This window comes from Pan troglodytes, chromosome 13 (assembly GCF_028858775.2).
Source record: "Pan troglodytes isolate AG18354 chromosome 13, NHGRI_mPanTro3-v2.0_pri, whole genome shotgun sequence".
NCBI lineage: Eukaryota > Metazoa > Chordata > Mammalia > Primates > Hominidae > Pan > Pan troglodytes.
In genome coordinates, this window is record NC_072411.2 from 59,565,436 (window position 1) to 59,588,276 (window position 22,841).

The 22,841-nt window shown below is 37.3% G+C and overlaps 1 protein-coding gene across 3 annotated transcripts in view; it reads right to left on the reverse strand.

Annotated features, from left to right (window-relative positions):
- ACVR1C (activin A receptor type 1C) overlaps window positions 1-22,841 on the reverse strand; it is a 95,365-nt gene that overhangs the window by 24,002 nt on the left and 48,522 nt on the right. Inside the window, exon 3 of one of the 3 annotated variants that reach the window (XM_525945.8) lies at window positions 4,881-5,120. The exons of 1 other annotated variant lie outside the window; for it this stretch is intronic. In XM_525945.8, the coding sequence (XP_525945.2) occupies window positions 4,881-5,120 (240 nt within the window). The remainder of the gene's footprint in view (window positions 1-4,880; window positions 5,121-22,841) is intronic. One more of the 3 variants, XM_009443518.5, reaches the window with a different exon arrangement.

The window sequence follows — 22,841 nt, forward strand, 5'->3', positions numbered from 1 at the left end:
CTCAAATTGGAAAGTGAAGAATCAAAGACAATGATCATGTGAGATAATGATATTACACTAAAAGCAAGATATAGTCAAATAAGATATCAAATGAATATTTTCTGCAGAACAAAAAAAAATTTTCAAAGAAAATATATCCTGAATGTATGTATAACGCTTATATTCTTTGAACTACTAACTCCACCTCTAGAATTCTGTCGCAAATACTTAATGCAAAATGTAGAAAAATTTATGTCAAGATGTTTAATATCTTATTATTATTTATAGGAATAAAATAAGTAAAAGTGTCAGGTAATGGAATAATTGTGAAATAAAGTGCAGAGATTAAGAGCACAGGCGGATTCAGATTTCAGCTCTGCCACCTGGTAATCATGCACAAGTTATTTCACCTGTCTGCGCTTCAGCTTCTTCATCTGAAAAACTGGGGATAATCAATATTACGCATCTCGTAGAGATGATATGAGAATTAATAAGCATGTTCAGCACCTAGCACAGTATCTGGCATATTACACGTTCAATAATGGTTAACATTATGTTAATCTTAGGATGGCTTACTCAGAGCCAATAATAATGATGATGCTTATGAAGAAGTATTTAATAACATGAAAAAATACTTTTGCTATAATATTAAATAAAAACAGCATAGTACATTTTATTCTTATAAATATAAGTGTATCTAGCTATTCAAAATATGCACAGAAAATAAGACTCAAAAGGAAACATGCTAAATGTTATGATGGTTATTTCTCTTGGTGAAACCGGGGTGAGTTATGATAGTCTTCTTTCTAATTTTCCACATTTTCTTAATTTCCACAATTGACATTTATTACTCTTAAAATCAAAGGAAAAATAGTTAAAGAGATTACAGTCTACATTTATTCTGAAAAGTCACATTTAGTTACTGTTTTTGTACTCAGACAGCTAGGGAACCCTCATAGCAATGACCCTGTCTTACGGGGGCTTTGGTCCCTGCACCTAAAACTAGTCACTGCTCATTCATATGTTCTCATATGGACATATAAGCACAGGCTAAATAAGCACAGACTACAAATCTGCTGTTACGGATCTCAACAATTAGTCACAAAACCCTACAGGCAGAAAGTTCTTTTGAAATTATCTGGTTCAACCCTATCATTTTAGAGATGGCAAAACTGAGGCCCCTCGATAATCAAAGTCTTTCCCAGGATTATGCTGCTAGTGAGAGGCAGACCTAGAACTAAAACACTGATCTTCAGTGCAAACTGTTCCTGTTTAGAAGCAAACTATAAGACTGTTTTTGTTTGTTGGTTTGTTTTGTTTGTTTGTTTGTTTGTTTGTTTTTTGAGATGGAGTCTTGCTCTGTCAGGCTGGAGTGCAGTGGCATGATCTCAGCTCACTACTATCTCCACCTCCCAGGTTCAAGCGATTCTCCCACGTCAGCCTCTTGAGTAGCTGGGACTACAGGTGTGCACCACCATACCCAGCTAATTTTTGTATTTTTAGTAGAGAAGAGGTTTCACCATGTTGGCCAGGCTGGTCTCGAACTCCTGACCTCAAGTGATCCACCTGCCTCGGCCTCCCAAAGTACTGGGATTACAGGCGTGAGCCACTGCAACCAGCCTGGACTGTTTTTGCAGGCAACAATCAATTTTACTACTTGACCACACACTAAAAGTTATGCTAACAATTATTAGGCCAAATCTCAATCTCAGTCTCTCCCTTCCTCCTGCTAACCTATAGTCTTATCCACATACATACATGCACACTCACAGAAACATCACTACCAACAACCAGCACTACCCAAAACACAACAAATGGATGGAGAGCTAGATAAGCTTATGCTTTCAAACTGCAAATTAATCAAGTACATAATCAGTGGTGCAGATCAGGAACAAAGTAAGACAACAATATATAAAGTACTCGAGACAGCAATTAAATTGAGACATTAAAACTCAATAAAATTTGCTTTGGTATCTTTCAAAGCAACCACCAAAATGAATCTAATTCTTCTGTTATGCACCTAGACATTTCATTTGAAGATACATGGATTTTTGCTTCTCCCTGTAGGTTCATTTCAATCTTTTAACCAGGGGTTGTAGAAGGTTAGCTTTCAATAATGTCACCATCAGTCAGAATTGTTACACCACAAGAGAAAAGCAGCAACCTACCCAGTTTCTTGGAAGCCATCTGAGACACCATCATTTCTCATCAGTACATTTTCCCCTCTTGCAGGCATTATGCATGTCTTTGAAATTTGTCCCTGACCAGGTCAAGAATACGCTTCACAGTTTTTGTTCCTTAGCATCTGACAAACTGTCTCACATTTAAAGTTACTGGCCAGTTAAGAAAAGCAGAGGGAATCAGACTCCCCCCTCCTCCAATCCCCTCCCTACAGGTGAGCTTTTATGACTGAAGCCTCACTGCGGATACACCCATTCTCTGACTATCAAAGGCAGGGAGGCCTTCTGTTACTTTCAGCCACTGGTCACTGCCAAACGTATGCAACTGGCTTTGGGGGAAAAATGCCTAAAGCTCTTTCAGATTGGTATTTAAAGAAATCATCCATGCTTGGGTACATTTACTACTTTTTTTTTTTAAATGAGAGATCTTAGAATAATCTGAAAATGAGAGAGTCCAGAATCAGTAATTCCAGATTTAGGTTTAAACATGCAAAAAACACAAGAAAATGTAACATTAATTTTTGATTTCTGCCCTAGCCCATGACTACTTTCTCAAACTAAATCCCCGTCTCTAGCATTAAAATCTGAATTGCTTTCATTTGAAAGGAAAATCTTTGGTTATCTTAAATGTATTTAAGGAATAGTTCCAAAATGCACGTTTTTATCTAACATCTTCAGATAATTAAAATGTTTTTGGGGATGGGGATTAAGCAGAGAGTTATTTAACCTCTTGAACCTTATAAAGAAATTATATAAGGTTTCAAGAAACTTGCCATAAATCAGAGGTCTCTGTGCCTAGAATGTTGTCAATATTCAAGAAATCAGGGCACAGTGGGCCTCAAAGTGTCAGAATCAAAGAAGGAAACAGTATTGAATATCAACAAGTTTTAATTTTAAAGAAAAATGTGGCCAGGTGCAGTGGCTCACACCTGTAATCCCAGCACTTTGGGTGGCCAAGGCAGGCAGATCACTTGAGTTCAGGAGTTTGAGACCAGCCTGGCCAACATGGTGAAACTCCATCTCTGCTAAAAATGCAAAAATTAGCCAGGTGTAGTGGGGCACACCTGTAATTCTAGCTACTTAGGAGGCTCAGGTAGGAGAATCACTTGAATCCAGGAGGGAGAGGTTGCAGTGAGCCAAGATAGCACCACTGCACTCCAGCCTAGGTAACAGGGTGAGAATCTGGAAGAAAAAAAAAAAAGAAGAGAGAAAGAAAGAAAGAAAGGAAGGAAGGAAGGAAGGAAAAGAGAGAGAGAAAGAAAGAAAGGAAAAGAAAAAGAAAAAGAAAGAGAAAGAGAGAAAGAAAGAAAGAAAGAAAGAGAAAGAAGGGAGGGAGGGAGGGAAGGAAGGAAGGAAGGAGATGAAGGAAGGAAGGAAGGAGACAAAGGAAGGAAGGAAGGAAGGTGCCAGTCGTCTAGCCAATAATTTATTTTAATTTAAATTCTGGTTTTTAAAACTTTGCAGTTTGGGGGTTTTCTTACCAGTATTCTTCCTTTGAAAGATGCTACCTAATGTGTACAGTGATGGTGTAAACATTTAGTCTTCGTCAGTGGGAGGCCAGGTGATTTTGCCCCAGAAGGAGCGAACTATCTGGGTTTGATTATGCTTTTCTTTTCTGATGAATCCAAAGCAGCTTCATGCTAAATATGGATGCACATAGAGATGTTATCAGCCCTCTGTTGCCTACCTCTGTTAATTGTTACTGCCTGGATTTTCCCGAAAGCCATTGGCAAGGGAGTTCTTCAGAATGTTGGGCTACTATCTTAATGATCCTTCCAAAACAAGAAGAGATGCAGGGGCCTCTGAAGTAGCTCACCTAGGGTTACTCTTGTTCGTATTTCCATAAACCATGAGCTGGCAGGATTTCTGGATATATATATATATGGAATCCCCTACCATTTTAGGGAGTTTGTTATTCTGGGGAAAACTGTCCCCCGACTCCCCCAACCTCCTGCCAAAAGATAAAAAAATTAAAAATAAAAATAAAAATAAAAAACCTTCAAATGCTTTGTGTTGTGAGAAAGGCTCATTTAGGCTATAATACAGCCTGGTACTTTGAACGCTTTACCTGGGGTTCTGGAGTTCCATTAAAGAGGAAGACAGTCATGTATGTAACCATAGCCAGCAAAAGCCAGCACAGGAATGCTGCACTGCTCTCTTTAATCTTCTGTTTCTTTGCTTTAAGAACATATTCTTGATTTAATTTCAGGTGAGTTCCCTGTTAGCTTCACACACATCTCAGGGGGTGTCTATAGATTCTGAAAATCCTCATACCCACAAGCAAAAGAGCTCAAAGAACACTACTTTGTATAACCAACATTTTTCCCTCAGAACTCAACACCTTAAATACTACAACCCTAACTCTTTTGTGTCCATAAAACATTATCAACAAAGCAACAGTGATTGTTAGTAACCATAATGGGGGGAAGCAGGGAGGAGAGAAGGGAAATTGCTTTTTTGCTTCAGAAATAAATTCTGAAGGAAAGTGAATGTAAGAATCTGAACACCTAAAGCTACAAAAAGCAACTGAGAAGACTTAATTCTATAGGCCACGATGGTTTTTCTCTTCCTCAGGTACTAAAAGGAGTTCCTATACCAGAGCTCACCATGTATCCTTTCAAGACGGAATTCATAATATTTGGGCCCTTTTTGTTAAAAAGTTTTTATTTACTTTTAAATAAGTGTTTTCTTATTTTAAAAAAATGGACAATGGTAACATACCAGAGCCAGATCCAGAGGCGGTCACATCATAAATCAGATCTTTCAGAGTTTTTCCAGCATTTACCAGATTGCACTCAGAGAGTGGTTCCTCCACATTTGGTCTCTTTTTCTTCCTGTAGGAGCACTGTCGACCCTGGCATGCCCATACTGTCAGCATCGCAGCTATGGACAGGAGGCAAACAGGCACAGTAATAATGATGGCCAGCTCCATGGGTCCAAGTTTTGGGGCATTTGGTGATGCTACAGTTTAAAGAAGAAAGAACATGACCATAAATCAAACCATTTTAAGTATTTTTGGAATTGGAATTGCAATCACCAAAATTTCACATCCAGAATATTCAGCTACACAGTATGCACTTATGTTCATTGGTAAAGGCTCTCTGTGGTATAAGCAAAGATGGAGAAAAAAAAATGAGATTAGGCTGCAGCTAGGAATGGTTATGGCAGATGACAATAAGAAATATGATTAGGATAATGGAAACTAGCCCATGGGATCTGTTTTAGGATCTCTGAAGCATTTCACTCTTTTCTGTCTACTATTTTCCCTCCATTATTCAGCAGTACACTATTTTTTTTTTTTTTTGAGATGGAGTCTCACTCTATCACCCAGGCTGGAGTGCAGTGGTGCGATCTGGGCTCACTGTAACCTCCACCTCCTAGGTTCAAGCCATTCTCCTGCCTCAGCCTCCTGAGTAGCTGAGATTACAGGTGCCCACCACCATGCCCAGCTAATTTTTCTATTTTTATAGAGACAGGGTTTCACCATGTTGGCCAGGCTGGTCTCAAACCCCTGACCTCAGGTGATCCACCCACCTCAGCCTCCCAAAGTGCTGGGATTACAGGCATGAGCCACCATGCCTGGCCATAGCAGTCCTCTTTTAAAGCATGTACATTCATTCTTTCGTGCCAAAATAATTATTGGGCTCTTGCAATGTGTTGCTGCTATTCCAGGTACTGGAGATACAATGGTGAGGAAAGAGCCCAAATTCCTGTTCTTGAGTCATATATGTTCTCATTCATCTACTAAACAGATGTTTAACACAAAAGCAAGAAAGAATGGTGCTACCAAAAAAAAAAAAAAAAAGCAGGGAAGAGAGAAGGAGTGATGGTGGGATGGAAAGGATTAAGGAAAGGACTGTGAATTTTATTCTAAAAAGTTGTTTCAGGGTTTTGGTAGGTGAGAGACACGATCTAACTTTTATTCTGAGTGGCCGCTGTGTGAATAGACACTAGAGAAGCAAGAATAAAAGTGAATAGGCCAATTAGAAACCTAATGCAAGAAGACAGTTGGGAGACCGTGGTGTTGGCTGACAACCTTACCTAAAATAGCACTTATTTCCCATTCCCTGTACACTCTCAAGACCCTTGTCCTGCTTGATTTTAATTCCTAGCTCTGATCACCACCTGACACATCATATACTCATTTATTGATTACCCAATTCCCTCCAGAGGACATAAGCTTCGGGAGAGGAAGAAGTTTGCCTGCTTTGTTCCCAGCCATATGTCCAGTGTTTACAATGATGCCTGACACATAGTAGATGATCAGTAAATAGTTCTCAAATGACAGAATCACTAAAAGTTCTACTAGTGGTATTCCTATAAGAGACAAGACTTTTCATTTTAGAAAAATAAATGTGATCATTGAAACCAAGTAACATAAGGATATAATTAAATTTGTGATTCTAATTTTAAAAACACATGAAGCCAATTTTTTTGCTTAAACTTCATCTTGCATTTAAGAAATCTTTTTTTAATTTAGAAAAAAGTGATACATGAAAAATCTATGATGACAGATAATTTCCTGTGTTTTTCAAAGAAGTTATTTTGACACATGAAACTGACACATTGTTCATTTCCTTTTCGTTGACTAAAGATAGCCTCTGCATCAATCCCATTTCATCCCCTTGTCCTACTACTGTGGTGTTGATTTTTGTTTTTAATAAATCTTAGAGCATATTTGATAGACTATGGGAGCAGAATTGAGGAGACTTAGGTTCTCAAAACATCAAGGAGAAGAAGAGGAATCCAGGTTCTAGAGAGAGAGAAACCACTTCCACCTGTGGGCTACCATCTTCTTGCTGTGAACCTTTGGCAAACTGCCTCCCCAGATGATTTTTCACAGGACAGAGAAAGAATGGGAGACTATGCTTGGAAAGCAATAGCCTGACACCAGCACCTTAGCATCTAAACAAATTGCAATGATAACGGGCCTTGATAGTTTCGCCATTCCCCAGATGTCCTCTTTGCACTGACAATGCTAACGAGCTTAATATCTTAGATGTTCTTGCACTTTACCTACAATGTGTCAAAAAATACATGACTATCATTTGAAAACAAACATTATTTAATTCTGAAGGAAAAAGAATCAAATTCCTCACAAATGTTTTCATAGAAATTTCACTATAATGCCAAAGATAGTAGTTTATCTACTATCAGTAAGTAAAAGATTTAAAATTGTTAAGTGAACTTCAGAAACAATCATAATCTGTGCTGTTCTGCTACTTTGCCTGATGAATTTTAACTGATTACCAACTTTTCTTCCCCTGAGTGTTTCGGAATTCCTCTGAAATCATTAGTAGTTATACAGGTGCATATGAGGAGAAATTGGTCTAGAGTGTTCTTAGAATAGGTACTAAAAGAATTATCTGACTTGACTTTGCTTTAGTAATCATTAGCCATGGTGCTTCCAACTTCTGAAGTTTGCTGTTATAAAATGATTTTATTGTGTATTTCACAATGATCTTTCAAACTGTCTCCATATTTTTATGTCTGCACAAAGGTATTCTAGTTTTTCTAAAAAAGCCACAGAATGCATTTAATCTCCTGCATCTTACATAAACATCTATTTAAAATGTGTTTTTAAATACACAATTCCACTATTGAATACATTTACATGACTAAATTTTATTTTGATACGTGTTATTGGGAACCATCAATATAAACATTAGCATTAACAAGCTTATTGATCGTCATCATTTTTGTAAAGCTCTATTAAGCAGAGCTCAGATCATCACTATAGCAACTAATAAAAAAGCAAAAGGTCAGCAACCCTAAAAATAGAATAATCTCCATAAAAGTGCACTGCTCTAGTGATGGCTATGGCTCTCAGAGATGTTTATTATAGATGAACAATGTTTCTACTTTTGTGAACAAATTTACCGATATGAGTTAGTAAGGAAAAAAGATTACTCAGCTAGAAAAAGTCTAGCAACACCATTCAGTAAGAACTCCTTAAACACTGAGGAATTTTAAAAGCAAACATTTGTAAAACTATGCTTTAAACCTAATGCTGATGATAATCCCTAGGGGGGATAAATGAAAAAAAAAAAAACTGTAGTCTACATCCAGCGAATCAGGGTACAAGAAAACAATCATGCAGCTAAGAATACGTTTCAATAATCATTAACTTTGATGAATATATTAATTTTTCTAGCAGGCTTTAAATTCTTGATCACAGGAAAGCTCTTATTATTTGATGCTTTGCAATTTAGGGGATTTTCTGTGCCAAGTGAGATGCATTCTCCATGGAATTAGCAGCTCCATGGGGGGACACGTTAAATCCCAAAAGTGAGGTGGGAGGAGTGCTGCATTGTTAATTCAAGTGATTTCACTCCTTAGAAAATTAGATTGAAGAGGATGGGGAAAATGAGAGAAAAGCACTAACCCATAAAGGTGAGGGCCTGGCTGACAGATATTTCCCCAAATAAGCCCTACAATATGTTAAACTGAGAAAATGCAAGGGAAGGAATTATTAACAAGACAGCAGGAAGAAAAGGGGGAAGGGAGAGAAGGAGAGAGGGAAGGAAGGAAAGAGGAAGGAAGGAAGGAAAAAGGAAAGAGAGAGAGAAGCAAGGAGGCAGGGAGGGAAGGAAGAAAAGGAGGGAGGGAGGGAGGAAACGAAGGAAGGAAGGAAGGAAGGAAGGAAGGAAGGAAGGAAGGAAGGAAGGAAGGAAGGAAGGAAGGAAACTTTAATTTATCTTTGTGAGTTTTGCAACTCTCCCTGGAGACCTGCGTGGACCTGGTGATTGTGAAAGTCACTGGTGGTTGCCACTGCCCAAGTGAAGACTTAGTTTAAATGCATCAGCTTCTCCCAGAACAGTTTACTATTCCCATTACCTCCTCACTACTTCCTATTTCTTGCTTTAAGGAGAGCCTCAAGATGAAAAGAAAAAGATAAGACAATGTAGGCATGATCCCCACATTTCCTTCTCTGCTCCTTCTTTATTGAAGGTATGAAAAAATATTGTTTATGAGATTTACATAACCTTCAAATTAATTAATTTACATTTCTTTAGCATATGCTATAAGAAGGAGATGGCTGTGTGAACCTGAAAAAGTCAGTCCCTCAAGATGAATCCTGAGTGGTAAACGGGGCCTAAATTTAAAATAGAACCAAGTGGCCATTTGCTGACTAGAGGTTACGCACATATTCTGAGTTCCCAGAAAAGCCATACAACCGCTTAACTTTGAAACTTTCATAATTAACTGTTCTTGCCCATGTTACCTGAATCAACCAATAGGCTGTGGCCTGCATCAACCAATCAGAACTCAGCTGCATCAACCAATCTGAACTAAGCAAGTTCTAATCTTTCATTTTTCATAGGAGGACCTGACTGAAAACCTAAATGGGAACTTTCTCTATAAAAGCCAGACAAACCCTGCCTTTGTTCTCTGAAATGCACCTTCAGTTTAAGCTGAGGGCTATTTCTCCCCAGTTTGCAAACTGTTTACTAGAATAAAATATCTTTCCTCTAAATTCCTTCTCAGAACTTTTGCTCACACTTAGAAGTGGAGGTATGTACTTGATCAATTGCTTCAAATAATTCATATGGACTACTGGCATGGAAATCTTCTGGTATAATATCTACATTTCAAATTACAGACACATTTCCCCACTATATTAAAATGGCAATCAGCTGACTAAAAACCAAGGCATTACAATGGAGTGACATATTAGAAACCCTCTGAGAATAGAGGGAGTGAGGAGATATGTCCTGCTGGAAAATTGTTTAGAAACAAACAAAGAAAGAAAAAACAGAGACCTTCATCCAAACAAAGTCCATTCTTGTAAAACCTTTCAAGGTTAGTGCTTCCATCCCAAAAGTCACTGTCATTTTGCATTAAAACCAATCCCCCTCCTTTTATTAATAGTTTTTCCCAAGTAAAAAGATAACATTTTGCAAGGTCCATTTCATGGAGGTGTAACTATTAATATCAAGTCTTCAACTGCTTTCTCACTCCACTTCACGCATAAAAAAGAAAGCATTTCTTTCTCCAGCTTGTGACTTTGAAATGTTCTCAGGTAACACACCAACCAAAAGGGAATATTGCTGGAGATGCTTTTTGATGGGTCTGTTTCTATCCTGGCACCTGGGAGAAATGCCACCACTGTCAACTGAATGACGTGATGATGTTCTGTCCATCCACCCCTATAAACCTATGACACACTCCTGTGAATTCAATTAAAGAGTCTTTATTTACTTCACAGGTTTCTGGGGGAAAATAAGTGGAAATAATATGTACAGCTGAAATAGAAGAGAGAACACACTACCACTACAACATTCAAAGCTAGCTCGTTTATTAGTTCAATAGGAATAATTGCTTTTTGTAAAAAACAGAGTGACATGTTAAGCAATGAGAAATCTCCCAAATCATCATGATGAACCTCCCTTAACCTGCCACTTCACAGCATCCTAAAATGTGGGTACCATTATTTCCAATATTTGCTAGATGTTAATGAGAACACATTTCTAACTGGTTTCTTGATGCTTTACTAAGTTGGTTCAAAGATTAGCTCCAAATGGATTGCTTTGTATGCATTGACTGAGAAAAACTCTCCAGAGGAAATGCCAGAAAAGCAGGGCAGAGTCCACAACCTTGTGGAATTTAAGATCTACTATGTAATATATGACCCATCTAAAGAACAATTCCCAAGCAACTTCACAAGTGAAAATATGGAGAAGGCTGGGTGCGGTGGCTCACGCCTGTAATCCTGGCACTTTGGGAGGCCGAGGTGGGCGGATCATGAGGTAAAGAGATCAATACCATCTTGGCCAACATAGTGAAACCCTGTCTCTACGAAAAATACAAAAAATTAGCTGGGCATGGTGGCGCGTGCCTCTAGTCAAGCTACTTGGGAGGCTGAGGTAGAAGAATCGCTTGAACCCAGGAGGTAGAGGTGGCAGTGAGCTGAAATCGCGCCACTGCACTGCAGCCTAATGACAGAGCAAGACACCGTCTCAAAAAAAATATATATATATACATATATAATATATACATATATTATATGGAAAACTTTAAGATTGGGTGAGGAGGCCCAAGACTAAACCAGGAAGAAGCTGAATCCCTGAATAGACCAATAACAAGTTGTGAAATTGAGGCAGTAATACACAGCCTACCAACCAAAAAAATAAAATAAAATAAAATAAAATAAAATAAAATAAAATAAAATAAAAAAGCCCAGGACCAGACGTACAGAGAGGAGCTGGTACTATTCCTTCTGAAACTATTCCAAACAATTGAAAAGGAGGGACTCCTCCCTAACTCATTTTATGAGGGCAGCATCATCCTGATACCAAAACCTGGCAGAGACACAACAAAAAAAGAAAACTTCAGGCCAATATCCCTGATGAACATCAATGCAAAAATCCTCAATAAAATACTGCTAAGCAAACCGGTAGCACATCAAAAAGTTTAACCATCACGATCAAGTCGGCTTCATCCCTGGGATGCAAGCCTGGTTCAACATACGCAAATCAATAAATGTAATCCATCACATAAACAAAACCAATGACAAAAACCACATGATTATCTCAATAGATGCAGAAAAGGCCTTCTATAACATCCAACATCCCTTGATATTAAAAACCCTCAATAAAGTAGGTATACATGGAACATATGTTAAAATAATAATAGCTATTTATGACAACCCCACAGCCAATATCATACTGAATGGGCAAAAGCTGAAAGCATTCCCTTTGAAAACCAGCACAAAACAAGGATGCTCTCTCTCACCAGTCTTATTGAACATAGTATTGGAAGTTCCGGCCAGGGCAATCAGGCAACAGAAGGAAATAAAGCGTATTCAAATAGCAAGAGAGGAAGTCAAACTGTCTGTTTGCAGATAACATAATTCTATATTTAGAAAACCCCATCACCTCAGCCCAAAAACTCTTTAAGCTAATAAACAACCTCAGCAAAGTCTCAGCATACAAAATCAATGTGCAAAAATCACAAGCATTCTTACACACCAACAATAGACAAGCAGAGAGCCAAATTAAGAATACACTCCTATTCACAATTGCTACAGAGAGAATAAAATACCTAGGAATACAGCTAACAAGGAATGTGAAGGACCCTGAAGGAGAACTACAAACCACTGCTCAAGTAAATAAGAGAGGACACAAACGAATGTAAAAACATTTCATGCTCATGGATAGGAAGAATCAATATCGTGAAAATGGCCATGCTGCCTAAATTAATCTACAGATTCAATGCTATTCCCATCAAACTACCATTGACATTCTTCACAGAATTAGAAAAAACTACTTTAAATTTCATATGGAACCAAAAAAGAGCCTGTGTAGCCAAGACAATCCTAAGTGAAAAGAACAAAGCTGGAGACATCATGCTACCTGACTTCAAACTATACTGCAAGGCTACAGTAACCAAAACAGCATGGTACTGGTACCAAAACAGACATATAGACCAATGGAACAGAACAGAGACATCAGAAATAACACTACACATCTACAACCATCTGATCTTTGACAAACCTGACAAAAACAAGCAATGGGGAAAAGATTCCCTATTTAATAATGGTACTGGGAGAACTGGCTAGCCATATGCAGAAAACTAAAACTGGATCCCTTCCTTACACATTATACAAAAATTAACTCAAGATGGATTAAAGACTTAAATGTAAAACCAAAAACCATAAAAACCCTAGAGGAAAACCTAGGCAATACCATTCAGGACATAGGCATGGGCAAAGATTTCGTGATGAAAATGCCAACAGCAATTGCCACAAAAGCCAAAATTGACAAATAGGATCTAATTAAACTGAGAGCTTCTGCACAGCAAAAGAAACTATCATCAGAGTGAACAGGTAACCTACAGAATGGAAGAAAATTTTTGCAATCTACCCATTAGACAAAGGTCCAGTATCCAGAATCTACAAGGAACTTAAACAAGTTTACAAGAAAAAAATCCCATCAAAAAGTAGGCAAAGGATATGAACAGACACTTCTCAGAAGATGACATTTATGCAGGCAACAAGCATATGAAAAAGGCTCAACATCATTAATCATTAGAGAAATGTAAATCAAAACCACAATGAGATACCATCTCATGCCAGTCAGAATGGCGATTATGAAGTCAAGAAACAATAGATGCTGGCGAGGCTGTGGAGAAATCGGAACACTTTTACACTATTGGTAGGAATGTAAATGAGCTCAACCACTGTAGAAGACGGTGTGGCAATTCCTCAAGGATCTAGAACCAGGAATACCATTTGACCCAGGCATCCCATTACTGGGTATATACCCAAAGGAATATAAACCATTCTACTCTAAAGACACATGCACACATATGTTTAATACAGCACTATTTACAATAGCAAAGACATGGCACCAACCCCAATGCCCATCAATGATAGACTGGATAAAGAAAATGTTGTACATCTACACCATGGGATACTATGCAGCCATAAGAAGGAATGAGATCATGTCCTTTGCAGGGACATGGATGAAGCTGGAGGCCATCATCCTCAGCAAACTAATACAGCAACAGAAAATCAAACACCACATATTCTCACTTATTAAGTGGGAGTTGAACAATGAGAACACATGGACACTGGGAGGGGAACACACACACACCGGGACCTGTCACGGGGTGGAGGGTAACGGGAGGGAGAGCATTAGGACAAATAGCCAATGCATGCGGGGCTTAAAACCTAGATAATGGGTTGATAGGTGCAGCAAAGCACCATGGCACACGTATACCTATGTAACCAACCTGCCCGTTGTGTACATGTATCCCAGAATTTAAAGTAAAATTCTTTTAAAAATAAAAAAAGAGTGGGGGAGGAGGGAAATAAGAAAAAGATTATCACGAGATATTCCATTCATGATGAATCAGTCCAACATAAAAGAATACGTAACTGCACTTTGATAGGAATTTGAAGTAGAATGGGCTAAGGAGCTAAGTCACAAACATCAACTTTTTTTGTCTAGTCCTCCCGTGTGAATCTGTACTTACTGGTTGCAGGCAGACACCCCCTCCACTCTCCCATCCTTGACTCCCTTCCCTTACAATGGTCACTTCTTCGTAGTGACCATTGTAAATTTCACCAAGAATCATCCAATTACAAGTTAATTCACTTAGATCCCTTCAACATGCTCCATTTGCCATGCAGCAAATGGCCTCCCTTTTGCAAACAGCAAACATAATTATGTCAGAGGGGTTATCTGGGATCAATATGAACCTTATATACTGAATAAGGACAGAAGATTTTCTAATCCAGAGATCAAATCAAGCCATGATAGAGGCAGAAATAACATGACAATTATTTCTCCCTTTTAACTGAATCAAACGAGCTATTGATGGGCCATTCCATTGTTTGATGCTCAGTCTATAAATGGCTATTTGCATAAACGATCTTCATCTGGCCAGGTTTCATAATTTTATAGCTGACAGGGAGTGCCACACACAAAAATATTTCCTGGACATGTTCTCCTTGAGTTGCTGGTTTTCTGGGAGTAGATGACGAACATCAAGAGGCTGCAAATCTTCTTTTATCCATTAGCATTGGAATTTAAGAAGAATAACATTTTTACGCTTTAAAGAAACAAGAATCTTGGATTAAGGAATATAATCGCTGTCATAAAAAGTATAAAGAACTTTCACTCAAGGAGAGGTAAGCTTAATAAAATGTAAGCAGAATATAAATAAGTTCCATAATCAGTTTTCTTAATTTCAGGACACATACCTAGCAGAAATGATAGTCTCTTAATCTCTGTTATCAAAACACATATTCTCAAATAATGCATGTCTGTAAACAACTTAGATAGTAATTATTCAAGAAATATTTTAGAGTTCTTTTTTTCTTAAATCAACCCTTTACATAAAAAAATGAAAGTCTTTGGAAGCAGCACCCATATCTCAATCTCTCTGTTTCCCCAGCACATAGTACAGAGCTATATTCACAGAAGACACTTAAAATACTGATGACAAGGGCAAGTTATACTTCTCTGTCCTAAAGTCTATGCTAGCATAACTTCTCCACAGCTAGTATATTCACACAAAGCAGCTTGCTCACTTGGAAAAAACTGATGTGAAATAATCACATTTTGACCTAGCTCACATATAGCTTACATATAGCTCAATGTCCTATACGTAATAATCACCTCAAAAATATTTGAGTAAAAATGTAATGGTATTTAAATAACTGAGAGAGTAAAACCTTATCTAATATGGAATCCTCAATTTAGAATTGGCTGTAAACTTTGCTTTCAATTTCCTATTACATCTCTATGAACAAAATTTCATAATGTAAATCAGTGTACTTGTTTCTGGAGACAAGAAATGCCTCCTATATTAAACTTTAAAACACAAGTCTGACTTTTAGATGCTTATATTTCAGAGCACTTTCCAAACAATAAAAATCATAGCACCTTTCATTTTAGGGGGGAAAAAAGCCTGTCTGGCACACCTGTCAGGTGTGCCCTGAGTCCCCAGAGAGTGAGCTATAAATGGATTTGTTCGTGTGATGGCAGAACAATTCCACAAGGGGTCCAGTGAGTATTTCTCAGCATGCACATGTCACCTTTTCCTGACTAGAGCAATGAATTTATGTCTCAAATAGAAAACCAGAAGAAAGTTAAGAAACAACAATGGGTCTTTTAAGAGGAACGAAAATAGCAAGACTTTTAAACTCCCAAAAGAATAACAATCACTTTCTGAGTCTGCAATTCTTGTAATTACAGTTTGCTTTAAAATTATTAGTTTTTGATAAATTTGATTTTAATGTTTTGGCAGTTGATCTTCTTTCAAATGCAAACCTTTGGTTTGGTTTAAAAAGTCTAATTTAGACATGTGCCTAATCAATATGTATTATACACCTACCACAATTGATTAAATTATCAATTTTCCTTTTCCTCTTTACGCAATTCAGAACAGAACAGGAAGGCAGAAATTGTACTGAAGTTAATAAAGCACCCACATTTTAATGTTTTGTCATATTTTCTTTATTAAAGTAATTATTTGAATTAGTGAAAAATATAATGGCATTATTAAAATAGTATATTGAAATCTGGAGGGAAAAATCAGAAATTATTACTACACTTACCCTTTTAAGCACTGTATGTTTTGGTAGCAAAATGGGAACAAAGATACCTGAAATTTGAAGGGTTTTTTTTTTTTGTTGAATAGTCTATTTCCATATGAAGGGCTGTAATTAGTGCAAGCATGAACTAAGTAGCAATTCTTACCAAAATTAACCCTAAAAAGTTCCAGTTTCTCTAGCCCAGGCTTCCTGATCTTATTCTGGATGAATTTTCATGGACAATATTAAGGTGATCTTGGTGCTATTTGACATCATCATTATTTCTCTGAGCATGTCTCTGCTATCACCCAGAGTCTACAGAAATCAATTCTGTCACAAACCAAAATACAACCCAGCCATAAAGGAACCAAGCAACAAAATGGGATTCCTTCACATAGGAAAAAAATACTTGTCTAATATTAAGGAAGTAAGATACAAAATTGTATTAAACAGAACAATTCAACTATGCTAAAATATAACCAAACTATTGATAGTGGGAACTCTAGGCCAGTGGATATAAGCACAATACATCATGAATGAATGAAATAAATAAGAAAAGCCCATGCCCGACACAGAAGAGTCAGTCACTATTCAGCTTCGGCCAACTGATAGCATGAGACTTCAAGGATGTCATATCTTCTGAATTTTCAAGACCAGACAGGAATCTGGATTTTTATATTAAGACTTTATCTTCATCCATTCTGTAAAACAGCATACACTGGGTAACTTATAAAGAACAGAAATTTATTTCTCATAGTTCTGGAGGCTAGGAAGTCTAAGATCAACATGCCAGCAGATTCCATGTTTGGTGAAGGGCTGCTTTCTGGTTCATAGAAGGCACCTTCTCCCTGTGTCCTCTTATGGTGGAGGGAGCAAAGGAGCTCCCTTGGACCCATTTTATGAGGGCACTAGTCTCATTCATGAGGGCTCCACCCTCCTGAACTAATCAAGTCAAAAGACTGCTACCTTCCAGTACTATCACCTTAGAGGTTAGAATTTCAACATATGACTTAGGGGGAACATATTTAGACCATAGCAGACTCTTAATGTTTAGCATTGTAAACAAATTCATTTTTCTTTCCCAGAAACTGTGTAGATCAAATAAAACCTGTCTACGGGCCTATCTCATAGACAGGTTTTATTTGATCCACAAACATGAATTCTACCTTCTATGGGCAGGTAGACTTGCTTTGCTGCCTCTCTGGATGACTTGCTTTGCTGCTTTTACGTTAATTAGAATTGGGTTTAACTACAAATAACAGAGGAAACCAAATAAATCAATTGTTTTTCTCCCTCATGGGAAAGAGATCTGAAGATGGGTAGTCCAATAGTAGCAGGATGGCTTCATAAAGTTTTAATTCAGGCCCCTGTCAGCTCCCTTGTTGCTGTCCTACAGTGAAACCATCATCCTCATGATCCAAGGCAGCTGCTATAACTCCAACCTTTGCATCCAGGCAGCATGATGATGGAGGTATACTCATGTGCCAATTCTGTTTTGTATTTTTTATTTAATTTTTTTAAGAGACAGGGTCTTGCTCTATCACCCAGGCTAGAGTACATTGGTGCAATCATAGCTCACTGCAGCCTTGGCCTTCTGGGCTTGAAGGATCCTCCTGCCTCAGCCTCCCAAGTAGCTGGGACTACAAGTGTGCACCACCATACCCAGCAAGTTCTTTTTTTTTTTTTTTTTTGACGGAGTTTTGCTCTTGTCACCTAGGCTGGATAGCAATGGTGCGATCTCGCCTTACTACAGCCTCCACCTCCCGGGTTCAAGCGATTCTCCTGTCTCAGCCTCCTGAGTGAGTAGCTGGGATTACAGGCATGTGCCACCATGCCCAGCTAATTTTTGTATTTTTAGTAGATACAGGGTTTCACCATGTTGGCCAGGCTGGTCTCGAACTCCTGACCTCAGGTTATCCACCCACCTTGGCCTCCCAAAGTGCTGGGATTACAGGCTTCAGCCACTGCGCCCAGCCTAATTCCTTTATTTTTTGTAGAGATGCAATTTCACCACCTGGCCAAGGCTGGTCTTGAACTCCTAGGCTAAACAGATCCCCCTGCCTGGGCTTCCCAAAGTGCTAGGATTACAGGTGTGAACCATTATGCCTGGCCAACAGTGCTGTTTTAATGAGTCTTCTCCAAAGTCCTCCAAAACACTGCCATTTATCTAATTAGCCAGAACTCAGTTACATTACCACATTTAGCTGCAAGAGTAGCTGCAAATATTATCTGTTAGGTAGACAGCCACATAACCAGCTAAAAAGTCTAAGTTCTCCCGTGAAATGGGTATGGAAGAAAACCAGATGTCTTTGATACACTTATTTATAGTCATATTAACTTTTGACTCATTACGGTTTTTTTAATTAGAAAAAGAATATATGTGCAACAAAACAAGTCAGACACTATACAAATTGACAAGGGAAGAGTTAAAGAATGTCCTCTGCCTGTCAGCTGTCTCCAATACCTACTCCAGATATTAACAGAATGTGTGAACTTCCACAGATTTACCTATACTCACACATTACTTTGAAACTTGATGTTTTATTCTTCTTTTGTTGTGAAATATAATGAATATACAGAAAATTATGTACAATATATAGGTAGAAGATAACAAATAATTATAAATGTCCATGTAAATCCCCTCTCTGCTCAACATTGGCACCCCCATTCTGAGAAATCCCCACATGATCGCAACCTTATCCCTTCCCCCAGGGCAACCATTATCATGGCTTGAGGAATAATCATTTCTTTTTTTTTTTTTTTTTTTTTGGCAACGGAGTCTCACTCTGTCACCAGGCTGGAGTGCAATGGCGCAATCTCAGCTCACTGCAACCTCCGCCTCCCGGGTTCAAGCAATTCTCCTGCCTCAGCCTCCTGAGTAGCTGGGACTACAGGCATGAGCCACCATGCCCCGCTAATTTTTGTATTTTTAGTACAGACAGGATTTCACCACGTTGGCCAGGCTGGTCTCAATCTCTTGACCTTGGATTCCGCCTGCCTCAGCCTCCCAAAGTGCTGGGATTACAGGCATGAGCCAACGTGCCCAGCCTGGAATAATCATTTCTTTGCCTTAAAAAAATAAGTCTAACATTGTGCTTGATCATTTTCTTGTCAACTTGGGTAAACTTGAACTATGGCTCCCAGAGTCTCATTTCCTATATGGTTCCAGGTCAAAGTTAGGATGCTTGCACATATGTTCATGAATGAGAATGGCTTGTACTTTTCCTTTTCTATACTGTTTTTGTTTGGTTTTGATATCAAATTTATGCATAAAATGAGATTCCTCCTTGTCTACACTTTGGAAGAGTTTGTGTAAGAATTACCTGTTCCTGGAAGTTTAGCACAATTTTCTGGTAGAGCCTTTTGGGCTTTGAAATTTTCTTAATGAGAATATATTTTTACTGCCCATTTTATAACTGATTCAAGTTCTTTAATATCGCAAGACTATTCAGGTTCAGTAAATTATAATTTTCTAAAAAGTAGGTTGCTCATAAATCATGTTGTTTCAACCCTGTATATTCTCCTAATTTAAAAAAATCTACTGTAATATCAATTACCAAGACAGTGGTATGTTGAAATCTCCCTCCGAGATTGTGGACTTCTCTATTTATCCTTATAGATCTGTAAATATTTTCTTTATTTTTGAGACTTCATTCTTAAGTAAATACAAATTTAGATTTCTTTAAAAATCCCTGGTAAACTGAAACTTGAGATGTTAAAAAGTGACATTTTTAAACTCTGGTAATTTTTTTGCATTAAATTCTGTTTTGTCTTCTATTAATTTAAGTAAACTAACACTTTTGTTTGTTTAATATATGTATGATATATATTTACCATCACAATAATTTCAACATTTCTGTAGACCTTTATTTTAGATACATATTTTAAACATTTAATTGAATTTGTTTTCTACACTCTGATAATCATTGTTTTTTAACTGGAATGCTGAGTCTATCTACATTAAATTATTTACATTTAATTATTACTGATATATTTGGGTGCTTTCTCTTTGTCACATCTTCTGTGTGCTTCCTTTTCTCTCTTTTCTTGGCTTCTTTTGGTTTTTCTGTTTGTTTTGTTTTTGTTTTTTTTTTGTTTGTTTTTGTTTTTGTTTTGGAAACAGGGTCTCATGCTCCTGCCCAGGCTGGAGTGCAGTGGCAGCCAGGTTGGAGTGCAATGGTGTGAGCACGGCTCACTGCATCCTTGACTTCCTGGGCTCAAGCAACCCTCCTGCCTCAGCTTCCCAAGTAGCTGAGATCGCAGGCACATGCCACCGTGCCTGACTAATTTTTAAAAAATTTTTGTAGAAGCAGGGTCTTGCCATGTTGCCCAGGCTGATCTCAAACTCTTGAGCTCAAGCAACACTCCCACCTCGGCCTCTCAAAGCATCGGGATTACAGGCTTGAGCCACCATGCCCAGACCTCTTGACATTTTTTGGATTTGTTTTTATTATTCCATTTTTCTGTACTGGAGATTAGAAAGAATATACTCACATTCTATTCTTTTAAAAGTAACACAGAAATGACAACAGGCACATTTTAAAGCATTAATGCTTAAAAATTCTTTTACCCTTCTCCTAGACAGAATAAGGTCCTTAGAACATTTTAACTCCGTTGGCCCCTCTCCTGACACATCCAGTATGTCATTATTACACTGAATGGTTTATATTAATATTTTTAAAGCCCTATATGATTATTACTGTTATTGTCAATAATGTTCTTTAGAATTAGTCACATATTCTCATTTTCTTTGCTTTTCATTCCTCCTTGCATGTCAGAACTTTGATGTTACTTTCTTTCTGCCTGAAGTACATCCGTCAGAATTTCCTTTATCAAGGGGTCACTAATAGCAAACTCACTCTATTTCTGTTACTTTACAAGGGCCTCTTCCTTACCCTCCTTCTTTAAAAATATTTTTGCTGGATATAGAATTCTGTTGCTAGCTATTTTCTTTCAAAATATTGCAAATATAATTACACTGTTTCTCTTTTCACTTCTTGCTATTGAGAAGACTGTTAATTCTACCTGGGTTAACATGTTAATAAATGTTCATTGATTAACACTGAATTCAACTTAATTGAATTTAATTAAGACAATTCAAAGGAGCTGAATTTAATGTTAATCTATTTAGGTGAATTTAATGTTAAATTGAGTTTAATTGAATTTAATGTTAAATTGAACTTAACATTATATTCAATTAAATTGATTAACATTAAATTAAATTCAGCTCTAATTAACTTTTTTCCTCTGTCAACTTTTAGGACTTCCCTTTGTCTTTGATGTTCTGTAGTTTTACTATAATGTGTTAAGCTTTGGAAGTCTTTTTATTTGTCCTATTGATATTCATTGACTTTCTTGGGATTGGGGACTGGCGTTCTTCTCAATTCTGGAAATTTTTGAGCTGTTACCTTTGCAGACACTGCTTTTGCCCAATTTTCTCTCCCCTCTCTTTTGGACTCGTATGTGAAAGCATGTGTTAACTCTTCTTTCACTTTCCTCTATTTGTCATCCTCTCTTCCATATATTCCATTTGTATTCTCTATATACTGCATACAAAATTATTTCTTCTGATCTGTATTTAAGACCCCTATTTCTCTCCTCAATCATTCTTATGCTAATTGTTCTTAAACCTATCCCTAAGTTGTGTAAATTAGTTACTGTATTTTTAATTTTAAGAGTTTTCTTCTGTGCTTGTTTAAATCTGCTAGGTCACTTTTTAATGGTTTCCTATTCTCTAAAAATATTTTCAAGTTTGCCTTTTGTTTCTTTACATTTGGAAAATATTTGGTCTATAATTTTTGTCTGTTAATTCCAATATGTGAAGCCATCGTCTGTTTCTGGTATATGCTCTTTCCTGTTGTCCTTATTCATACTGCCTCACATGTTTGTATGCTTGGTTATTGGAAGTACTGAAATATGGAAGTAGGCTGGTGACATTGTCAAGCCTCTTTATTAACAAACAATAGACCCTGACTACTTCCAGATTTCTTGTCATATGAGTCACTGAATTTCCTTATTAAGATATTATTATCTAAATTTCAGATACTTTTATTTATAAATGTCCTGGCTGATACATTTTTTTAACTTTTGCCCATCTAATAGGTGGGAAAAATGGAATACCAGCTAATAGTGAGGTTAAACATCTTTTCAATATTTGACCATTTGGATTTTCTCCTCTGTAAAATTTGTTTATGCCCTTTCATTCTTTTTCATTTAGCATTTCCCCTTTCTCAGTCTCTCTCACGCACCCCCTCTCTTCCCCAACCCCCGTCTTGCAATTAACACACACACACACACAAACACACACGCGCACGCGCACACACGTGCGCGTGCTATTTATCTTTCAAATAGTTATCTTTTTCCAGTCATATATACTACAAGTATTTCTACATTTCTACCCAATATTTAAATTGTTTTCTGGTTTTATTTATGTTATCTTTTATCATTCATTTTTATTTTAGTTTTCATCAAGTCAATTATATCTTTCTTCTCCTTTTATAGCAGCTGGGTTTCCTATCTTATTTAAGAACAGTTCCATACTATAAAGTCATAAAAAATCTTTTTTTCTAAATTTTTCTCTGACATTTAAATTGTTTTATATTTCACAATTAGATATTTAATCAAGCTGTAATTTATTT